General features: G+C 43.3%; 1 protein-coding gene across 5 annotated transcripts; it reads left to right on the top strand.

The window, feature by feature from the left end:
* The first annotated feature begins 2,564 nt into the window (after positions 1-2,564).
* TRIM52 (tripartite motif containing 52) lies at positions 2,565-9,474 on the top strand. Of its 5 annotated transcripts, none has more exons than XM_044262219.1 (2): positions 2,565-3,931; positions 8,616-9,474. In XM_044262219.1, the coding sequence occupies exons 1-2, from the start codon at positions 3,134-3,136 to the stop codon at positions 8,895-8,897; spliced, it is 1,080 nt and encodes a 359-aa protein (XP_044118154.1). In that variant the 5' UTR covers positions 2,565-3,133; the 3' UTR covers positions 8,898-9,474. The 5 variants fall into 5 exon arrangements, with proteins under 5 accessions (XP_044118154.1, XP_044118163.1, XP_044118159.1 ...); XM_044262228.1 differs by lacking the exon at positions 8,616-9,474 and adding an exon at positions 7,181-8,433; XM_044262224.1 differs by lacking the exon at positions 8,616-9,474 and adding an exon at positions 7,078-8,433.
* Positions 9,475-11,188: the final 1,714 nt, after the last annotated feature.

The following is an 11,188-nucleotide window of genomic DNA, read 5'->3' as shown; positions in this document are numbered from 1 at the left end:
TAGGTATTAAAGATGAGGGGGCAGGTGACAACGGCATATACAATTTTTAAAAATTTTTTATTAACATATAATGTATTATTAGCCCCAGGGGTACAGGTTTGTGAATCGCCAGGTTTACATTTCACAGCACTGACACACATACCTTCCCCAATGTCCATAACCCAACCACCCTCTCCCTACCCCTCCTCCCCCGGTATTAAAGATTCTTATACATCTAGGTATTCTTTAGAATGGGTATCTGCTCTATGCCTTTTAAGTTTTACCAGTTCCTCCAAGATGCTCCCTCTAGCCTTCTCCCACCATCTTTTCCCTGTACATGTTACCCCTTGCTCTTTTCCTTCAGCCCTCCTTCCTGCCTGGGTTCAGTGCACCCCACCCCCCTCCAGGGCAGGCAAGAATTTGCTTTTGAGCAGCCCCCTCTTACCTTGTTCTCCCCAGCTGTTTCTGCCATTTCATGTGTAAGGTAAAACCTGCATTCAGAGATGGGTAAGTATTCCAACCCTGAAACACAGTTCCAGTTCTTGTTGCTCAAGATTCTCCCTCATGGCTCCTCAGGCTCAGTTAAGACCTCTGGGAAGTCTACCAGACTACACACCGGGAATTTGTTAGTTTCATAACAAACACTCCCAACAGATGCCCCACTGTAGGCAGGTCAGGCCTAGGTTTCAACTCCCTCCCTCTCCAAACATACAGTTCTGAGAACCACTAAATGAGAGATGGGCTACTTTTCACCACAAGGTCCCAATCTCTTGATCCTATTCAAAGAGGAAGAGGACAGGAAATGGGGTGAGTTTCTTCTATGGCTCATCTACTATAGGAAAGGAATATAACTGTAGGTAATGGGGATACAAAGAGAACACCAGTGGGCGCTGATCTAATTACAGATGTCAATAATAATTGATATACCAACTTCACAACAACGCTCTTTACTTTCCATATGGGGATATGGCAGCACAGTTATTAAGATAACCCAAGGTCACACAAAGTGACAGGTGGGGTGCTAACACAGCCTGGGAGGAGCCTTGTGGAAGAATCTTCACATTGTGCCGGGACAGAGACCTGAAGGATAATTAGGGAGCTATATCTGGGGGGAGAAGTGAGACAAAAGCCTTCTAGGAGGGAGAATATGCCCAAAGACAGAGGCAACAGCCTGGGATGAGTGTGTCAGACTTCCATTTCAGGCAGATGGTTCTGCTGGCTGCAGGATGGACTGAAATGTTAAGAAACCATCCATCCAGCCGGAAGCTGATGGGGTCAGGTCTAGGATGGCAGGAACAGAGAGAGAAGGCTGCCTAGGTTTGAGGAGATAAAAATCAGCAGGGCTTGATGGTTGCAATTTTGTTGGATTGGTTCATTATTTACCCAGCAGCTATGTAAGAAGTACTTGCTGTATGTTTGGCACGATGATCGAGGAGCTGCATGTACAATGTTAATAGCCCATTTACCATCCTCGCTCTCTAGAACCTACTGTTCAAGTCTGGGCCCAGAGGGAGAGGAGGGATTCCAGTAGTGCAGGTGGTGCTCCTCAAACCAAACAGTGACGAATTAATGAGGGGTCCAATCATACCAGTGGGTCTTGAACAACATTTTACTTAAGCACAATAGAACATAATCAGGGTGCATTAAATGCCGTAAGGGAAAGGACGATATCCAGAAATTCTGTTTTTGTTATACATGTGCAAGTCTGTATTGGATTAACGTGTGCAGTGCATTTCTTAGTGAGGGTCAAGTAAAAACAGAAAAAACAGACCTTGTGAAACCTTGGGTTACAGATAACCACATGCTTATACCTGAACTCCTTGAAGGGATTGATCATGCCCTGCTCACATTTTTGTTCCTATAAAGTATATAGTAAATGGATGGGTTATGCGTGTGTATGATGAACAGAATTAAAATGAATGGGCAGGGGCGCCTGGGTGGCTCAGTGGGTTAAGCCTGTTCTCCGGTCTTGATTTCGGGGTCCTGGGATCGATCCCCCACATTAGACTCTCTGCTCAGCAGGGAGCCTGCATTCCCCTCTCCCTCTGCCTACCTCTCTGCCTTCTTTGATCTCTCTCTGTCAAATAAATAAATAGAATCTTTTTAAAAAATGAAATAAATGGGCAGCCGAGTGGATGGATGAACGGATTCACGCAAGCGTGGGTAGACGGCGAGTGGACGGTGAAGACAAGCATTATCGATGAAGGCGAAACCGTCTACAGAGTCGGTGCAGGGCATGCGGAGTCTGAGGTAACTGAGTGGTCAGAGAGTAAAAGTCGCGGGAGAAAACCGGCTAGGAGGCCGAGGCTCCTCAGGCAGCAGTAAAAGGGTTAACTAGTTTTGAGAAAAGGGAGGCACGCGAGCCCCCACAAGAGTCCACCTGACCTCAGAGTAACTGCAAGCTGCCGCAAGCCTCGACCCGCGGCGATTCCACAGGCCACGCCCCCGAGCGCGACCTCCGAGAGGAGGGCGTTCTCACTACCACCAAGATCTCTGGCTAGAAGGGCCGGAAGTGCACAAGAGCGCGAGCTTGGCCGCCGCACTCTCCTTCCGGTCGGTTCCTGGGTATTTTTTCCGCTGAGAGACAGTCGGGCCTTCTCTATCCCACCAATCGAAGCGGCGCTAACGCGACTCGGGGGCGTAAATAGATTCTCTTCCCACCTGTGCCTATTCTCGCCAGTCTTTTCTTCTTCGGGCCGGCTGCATGGCCGGCCGCGCTCCCAGCTGTGGCGTCCCCTGCGGCATCATAGAGAATGTGGTCCTCCGTCGGCTCAGTCTACCCCTTCCCAAGTGGGGGTTAGAGCGCCTACGTCATTCTCTGTCGCCTCGGGCTGGGTGAGGCGTGTCGACACCTGAGGAGGACGCCGCTGGGGTCTGGCAAACCCGGAGGGAAGCGAGAAACGTGTCAGGATCTGGGTGTACATTCTGAGCCTCAAAGAGAAGTGGAGGCTGCATCCTGGACCGAGGGCTTTCGTCCCTTGAGCTGGGAAAAGCCTGCGGGAGGGGAGCCAGGTATCTTTTCGGGCCTGAGGAGGAAAAGCGGAGTTGGTAACAGCCTGGGGTCACAAGCATAGCTTGGCGGCAGGCCCGCAAGCAGTCCGCCAGCTCCTCAGCTCCGAGCCGAGGCATCCACACCCACAGGCTGCACACCAAAATGGCTGGCTATGCCACTACTCCTAACCCCGTGCAGACCCTTCAGGAGGAAGCGGTGTGTGCCATCTGCCTGGATTACTTCAAGGACCCTGTATCCATAGGCTGCGGGCACAACTTCTGCCGCGGCTGTGTGACCCAGCTGTGGGGCAAAGATGACGAGGAAGACAGGGAAGTGGAGGTAGATGAATGGGAGGAGGACGAGGACGACGACGTGGAGGGGGCCATCGGTGGATGGGACACCTCCATTCGAGAGGTTTTGTACCAGGGCAATGCCGATGAGGAGTTGTTCCAAGACCAAGATGATGATGAACTCTGGGTTGGTGACGGTGGCGTCAGGGACAACATGGACTATGTGTGGGACCAGGAGGAAGAGGAGGAGGAAGACCAGGACTATTACCTGGGAGGCTTGAGACATGACCTGAGAATTGATGTCTACCCAGAAGAGGAGATACTGGAAGAATACGACGAGAACGACCAAGAGCTGCATCCTGACACCCACCTGCATCCTCCGGCCCCTCCACGTCAGTTCATCTGCCCCCAGTGCCGAAAGAGCTTTACCCGTCGCAACTTTCGTCCCAACCTGCAGCTAGCCAACATGGTCCAGATAATTCGACAGATGTGCCCCACTCCTTATCGAGGAAGCTGGGGGAATGATCAGGGTATCTGCTCCAAACACCAGGAAGCCCTGAAGCTCTTTTGCGAGGTGGACAAAGAGGCCATCTGTGTGGTGTGCCGAGAATCCAGGAGCCACAAACAGCACAGCGTGGTGCCGTTGGAGGAGGTGGTGCAGGAGTATAAGGTGAGAGGCACAAGGAGGGAAAAGGGGTGAGGGCTTGAAGGGAGTGGAGAGAAAACAAGGGGAACTGGGAGAGATGGGTACTTGCTAGTTGAACCTTTCTGTGAGAGATGAGGGCACAGTAGTGAAGATGGGCATAGGTAGGCAAGTTGGTTGAGGCTGATTGGCTTCCCCTGAAGAAGCTGAGCAAAGACAACAGTCACCAGAAACTTACTACTGTTACTCCCTTTCAATCTCAGTATAGGCGACATATCCCTAGTTCTTGATTTCCCTCTGTTGAGTCTTGAGTCTCTTAGACTCCAGGACCCTTAACACATAGGAACAGAAAGCTTGTAGATAATAGACATTTGGGACCTCAGAGCACAATGTCAAAACAGATGACTGGAGAAGAAACACACATACAGAAAAAACATAACTGGTATTGGTAGGCTGAAATGCCAGGTTTGAGTCCTGGTCTAATTAAGTGGAACTGGCCACACCCCTTCCCAAAGTCTGAGGTTGCTTCCTCATCCTCTGTAACAATGGATATAGGGAAAACAGTTTCCCTACAGAGGGAGGCAGAGGATATAAAAATGTTTTTACATGTTTTTAATGGATTAGAAGAAGCTTCATGCCCTGATCACTCTCCTTTCCTGGTATTTTATCACAGTAAAAGGAGTGAGGGATTTAGGATCAGATGACCTAGCTCTGCCACTTACTGTCTAATCTTGGGCAGGTCTCTACCTCTTAGTTTATTTTTCCCTAGGCTTAAGATTAAGAGAGCATGTATGTGAAAGTATTTTATAAACCATAAAGCACTGAACAAATGTCTGCTTTTTTTTTAATTTTCCTCTAGCTTGTCTTCTTTTCTTCGGGTTCTGATTTGATTAATACATTGCTTTCCTGATCGGAGTATTACAGGGTTGTCTCAATGACAGCTGGAATATTGTCTTTCTTACCAAAAGCCTAGGTGAATGTGACTCGTAGCAGTACCCAAGGAAGGAGAGGATGTCTCAGGCCCATAAAAGTTTTGTCCTGAATATTAGCAGCTGCTCACTTCTTGGTGTGCTTTATAGTTTATAAAATATCTCCTCGTGTTCTCCTAGAGTAGTGGTTTTCAAAATATGGGGATTGACCAATTAGTGGGTCTTAAAATAAATGGGTCATGACCAGCATTACTTTAATATTAAACAGAAAATATCAGAGTGCATGGAACACACTAAGGAAAACACTGTCTTTTGAAACTTTTATATGTACACGTGTGTATACTTAGTCTGAGAGTAAAACGTATTGCTTACTCTGGATTGCAATCAAAACATAATCAGAACGCTGTCCTAAGACATCATATATTTGCTATTATCATTACCCTTCAACTTACAGTTACTGGTAAATGGACACCTAAGACACAAATCTTAACTACAAATCACTGCTAATTTCCTCATATGAACTTGACTTTATGGATAAATCCCAGCACCATGCTTTCCCCAGGGTAACAGAAGTTGCCGCCAGGAGAAACTATGTCCTATACTTCTGGGTTTTAGCACACTGCCACTTATGTAAGGAGGTAACCTTTCAGTCCTCAGTTAGAATTTTCTGTAAGGATTCTGAAACCAAAATTTTAACTGAAAGCCAATTTAAACAGGAGAGATGGTCTTTTCAACCTGGGAAGCCAGAGAATACTCATTTGAAACTTGAGGAGTTACTTATAAAGCATACCAGTAAATATAAACACCAAAACCAAGTAAAACAAATTGGAGATAATCCCGTTCAAAAATATAGAGTATTTAAAAGGAAATTTAACTTTTATTTTCAAACACACACCAGAATTTAGGTAGGTGGTATTGCCACACAAAGAATTACACCAAAGAGGTAAAATTTTTTTATGTATGTATAAACTTTTAGTAAAAGTTGACATTGTTTTGTTACTGCCTTTCATTGGTCAACATATACATTACAGGAGCATAACTTAGAATTTTACCGAATAAACTCTCATAATAATAGTTAACATAATAAACTATTTTTGTATATGGTTTAATATTATGCATTACCCTTCTCACAGTTCTGGTTAGAGTGTATTCTTGACAGCTACCAATTCAACACATTTTTTATCTACTTTGGAGGTAAGCAAGCTTTTTAGTTTTAGGAACTGGGTAGGGCGTTGTCACTTATAGACTCAAGGACTAGTCCGTGATTTTTAGGAATAGGAGAGAAAGGCATTCTCTCCCTCCACAAATTTTATTAGCACTGCAGATATGGGGAGAGTTATAGTTTATAAAATTGTATAGTTTATAAAATTAGTGTTGGAATGTTAAAAAGAAAAAATATTTCTTAAGAAATAAAGTTGGAAAGAACTCCTTGGCTGGTGGGAGTACAAAGACAGAACAAGAAGCGTTCAGAGTAAGGCCTATAATTAATGAAGTTGGACAGATTGGGTAACTACATATGTCCACTGTGGGGATGGTGCTATGTATACTGCTATTTTTATAACATATCCAAGACAGTTATATTGTTTTGATATCAGTGTTCTTTTAAAGTTTAATTTGTATAAAAAGAGGCTTTTTAGCTCTGAAAGCTTACTTATTTACATCTTCCATTTTGTCCATCCCATAAGTTAGAGTTCATCTTGACTCTTCAAGCTAGAATCAGAGGATTATGAAAAGTAAGACCATTTAGATTTGACCAAGGGCACCATTAAATGGTGTCAGGTTTTAGGCAGCAGATGGGTGTATAAAAAGGAAATGAACAAAGATTTCACTTTTTGGGGTTCAGGCATAACTGGATGCCTATATTGCTCTGCCACCCAGCTGCCGCCAATAAAATCACTCATCGTTCTCCAAGAGGGACCAGATGCTTCCATCATCAGTACTCCTTTTTCTGTTTTCTCCTTTGAGGTAGCTAAAGATGGCAGCCAAAAATTTTTTTGAGGCTTTTATGAAGTATATATTCACATTATGACGCAGAAGATAGGGTCAACTTCTTCAGTTGAGTTACCTGAAAATGTTGGCCAGTGACACCATGCCAAACACTGTTAAATTTATGCTATAAAAACATTGGAGTATTCTGCAAAGCACAATTCTCTGCAGCTTTAAGATTGGACAGTATTGGAATATTAACATCAATCTTCAAAGGCTATGAAAGCATAATATTAAATAGCCCTTTTAATTGCAAAGGAGAAAAAAATGGAGAAACTTATGAAGCCTTGCATTCCAAGTGCTGCCGCAACTTTAAGAGGAAATTGAGGAATTCCAGACTTTCTTCATCTACCTCCTGCAGGCTTAACTCTGGATTGATGACTGAATATATCAAACTTCAGGTTTTAAAAACTTCAGCTCATCCTTCTTCACTTAGTTGAGAAGAATCTACTGATAAAAATGTGCTTTACTTATGTTTAAAATAGGCTTTAAAAACTGTGAGTGTGCTGGTTTCACAAGCCTAATACTTGACCACTAAAGACAGTATTTTTGAAGCTGTACAAAATGAACTGAGTTGGAAGAAAATCTTAATATTATAAGGGTGTACATTACAGTAGTGTTTTAGATCTGGGTTTTTGGCAAAACTGAAGAAAACTGTGTTGAAGATGTATTATAGCAATCACCACCAAGCATCAACTTCCATTAGCTGGCCCATAATCTACTGGAAATCTTCACCTTGCTGTCAGTGTAACCTTTGTGAAAAATAGTAGATTTGGTCCCAGTTTGCCTTGATTTTTGAAGATCTTTTGAGAATCCTGTTGAAGAGTATTTTCTGTTACATACTGAGGTTCCTTGGTTGTCAAAGAACTATATTCATCTGAATTTGTGGACAGAATGATTTTGGAACACCAATGCAAGACACCACCTCTGATTTTGGAATACCACTTTAAGAGAATCTGTACTTTTAAAATTTCAAAAATTAAAACTTTCAGCAGAATTTAATGCACTGAAGCCTAAAATACACTGACTGTGAAATGTCAGAAGGCAAGCACCAACAATCCCTGCTTGTTTTGAAATACCTGAAGCAAAACTTACCAAAAACCCAGCTACACATAGCAAACTCGTACTAAAAATGTCTAATTTGCTTGGCCACTTGAAGGACTAGATTCATGTTATTTCAAGAAAAAAGCATGAAATGTCCAGAACTATTTGGGGTGATTGTTCTGGACATTTTTCTTAAAACCTACCTGTTGGTAACTTTTGGAAAGAATGTTTTCACTGATATTTGGTCCTCACTGACAGCACTGCAAGAGGATTATGTGGAACTCAAAGACTGATTGCTTTAACTAGAAACTTCCAGATAAATACTCTAGAGAAACTGAGATGTAAAATGTCTAAACAGATTAAAAGAATTTATTCCATTTTCTCTTTACATCTTAAAAGCTTTCTCGGGGGAGGGGGTATATCTAGCTCTGGAGAGAAAACAGTACCAGAGTACTGTTAAAGCAGCCTGTGTTTTGTTACATCTTCTACACCACCCAGGAAAGAAAAGTTAAGGCTTAACAGTGACAAGGTTATCACATCATCTGAATAAATCCTGGCTTCCAAAATTACCGTTGCTTTGATTTTTAGTCACGATACTTAATTGTGAAATTTTAAACAACACGGAAGGAGGGGGAGTATGAGATTTTTCGGTATATGAAAAGTAGAGCTATGGGTTACAAAAACGTTGAGAAAAACTGGTATATCCATATTTACCAGATACTCATCTGTTTATTGAATGTTTTCCCTACTAGGTTCAGCTGTTGACTGCTGTATCACAAGTCAGACTGTTTAAACTTGCTCCTCGCTACTCCTGTGGCCGTACCTGGGACCTCATCTTTATACAGACTTGCTACACATCTGAAATCCTCATCTCCAGTTGCACTATGACCTTAGCTCTTAGCCTTCTAGTGCAGTCAAACACACTCCAGTTATACCTGCCCTTCAGTTTTATGGAGACCACAGTTCCACTGACTCCTTATTTTTTTCCTTCCCAATTTAATAGACACTTGCCAGCCTTAATTATTACCCACTGAGTCTGGACCTCATGAATAGTCATGACTTTAAGAACTGATCCACACTATAGACCAGTGTTTCTCAACTTCAGCACTACTGACATTTTGAGTAAGATAATTATTTTGGGGGGAGAGAGGCTGTCCTGTGCACTGCAGGATGGCTGGCAGCATCCCTGGACTCTATCCACCAGATGTAAGTAGCACCCCTCCACCAGTTGTGAAAACCACAAATGTCTCCCAACATTTCCAAATGTCTTACGGAGAGGGGAGAGAAGCAGAATCATCCATGGTTGAGAACTAATAGTCTCTACTCAGGGAAAGTGGTCAAATCACAGATGTGCCATTACCAGCTTTACTTAACGCCTATAGCCTGTGACTGACCCAGGTGTTTAAGTGGAAGAATAGCTCCACCTAGCTAGAACATTACTAAACATAGTCTTAGCAGGTTAACTGATATGACTCCTACTTCTTCCAGCTCTTGGCAAGCTCTTCCAGCTCTTGGCAAGCAGATGGCAGAGTCAGCAAACCTTTTTCTTTTCTGTCACTGCCATTTGGGAGAACAAGGGCTATGACAGAATAAAGCAGTATATGAAATGAAGATCTAGAAATGATTAATAAGGCAATCACTTCAGCAAACATCAGTTGCAGCACGGCCATAGGACAGATTGTTGGTTTGGGGGGGGGTTTGCCCTTTTTTTTTTTTTTTTTTTTTTTTAATTTATTTGACAGAGATCACAAGTAGGCAGGGAGGCAGGTAGAGAAAGAGAGGGGAAAGCAGGCTCCCCACTGAGTAGAGCCCAATGTGGGGCTCGATCCCAGGACTCTGAGATGACCTGAGCACAAGGCAGAGACTTAACCCACTGAACAACCCAGGCGCCCCATTTTTGCTTTGGTTTTTAAGTACTATGCAGAACTTATAAAACCAGAACCTGTCTGCTCTTATTGGCTGTGTGTGGCCCTGGATTAATACAATATAACATCAGCTCCTAAAGCACTTCCTTAAAACCTAGTCTCTTCCGCCACTGGCCATCAACCTCAGGCCCCTATGCCATGCCTCCAGAAATCTTTATAGGACCTTAAGATTCTATGCTATTCCCCAACCTCAGTCCCTGACTCCCTACCCCAGAAAATTATCCTGTAACAATGAAGTTATTACAAATATTTATCAACTGATACAACTGATAAAACAGGATAACAAAAAGGGGGACACGAGACCATGTACTGTATCAGGTCTAAAAGGACTTTGCAACAGTGCAAGTGTTCTGAATCAGTGCTGTTTGACCTAGTAGGTATCGATAGCTACCTTGAGCTTAAGCTCTTGAAATGTGTCTAGTCCAACTCAGGTACTGAATTTTTAATTCCATTTAATTCTAATTAATTTGAAATAGCCATACATGGCTAGCGGCTGTCAAATCACAATGAATTGTATAGTTCCACAGAAAGAAGGCAGGTTGAATTCTGATCCTTTTAGGACTCTCAGGAGTAGAAGCAAGTCCAAAGGGATGATGAAAAAGAAGTGAGACAACTCTTCCCAATCAAGAGATGTAGGCTCAAAGGTATTTTGGGGCATGGAAGAAAATATTTAAAAGAAGGCCTTCTTTTATTTTCTAAAAATCTGACGAAAACAGTCTTTTTTTTTTTTTTTAAGATTTTATTTAATCTCTGTCAAGTAAGATCTCTGACAGAGAGAGATCACAAGCAGGCAAAGAGGGAGAGAGGGAGGGAGAAACGGGCTTCCAGCTGAGCAGACAGCTTGATGAGGGTCTCAATCCCAGGCCCCTGGGATCATGACCTGAGCCAAAAGCAGACACTTAACCCACTGAGCCACCCAGGCGCCCCTAACTAAAACAGTCTTGAACAGTTCCACTTGGGATTCATGTGGATCACATGTGAGAAATGTGACAGGGGAGAACTCTAATAGGAAGTAGGTAAAATACAAACTGCATTACCCTCTTCCCAAAAAAAAAGCCAGGACTGGGGCCTCAAAATAGGAGGAATATAAGAATAAATAAGGTTTTATTTGGTGCCTAACTTTCTGACAATGGGATGTGGGGCAAAACCTAGCATTAAAGGAGGTAAGTGGGTTCTTCCCTTTCTCCTCTCACACCCAGATCCTGACAAAGGGTAGTAAAGAGATCAAGGAGTCCTAGAAGGAAAAGTAGTGTACTGGCAGTGATAATGAGAAAAAAGGAAGTGAGAGGTTTTAGGAATAACAGGGCTGAAAAGGAGGAGACTGAGAGCTAAAAGTGGTGACAAATTTAACTTTTAATCATAGTCTCTGCCTACAAACCAGAGTCCTTAGAGCAGTGTGA

The sequence above is a fragment of the Neovison vison genome, chromosome 1 (assembly GCF_020171115.1).
Source record: "Neovison vison isolate M4711 chromosome 1, ASM_NN_V1, whole genome shotgun sequence".
NCBI lineage: Eukaryota > Metazoa > Chordata > Mammalia > Carnivora > Mustelidae > Neogale > Neogale vison.
Note: the sequence above shows the minus strand (reverse complement) of the source record. Positions and strands in the feature narration are given on the sequence as shown.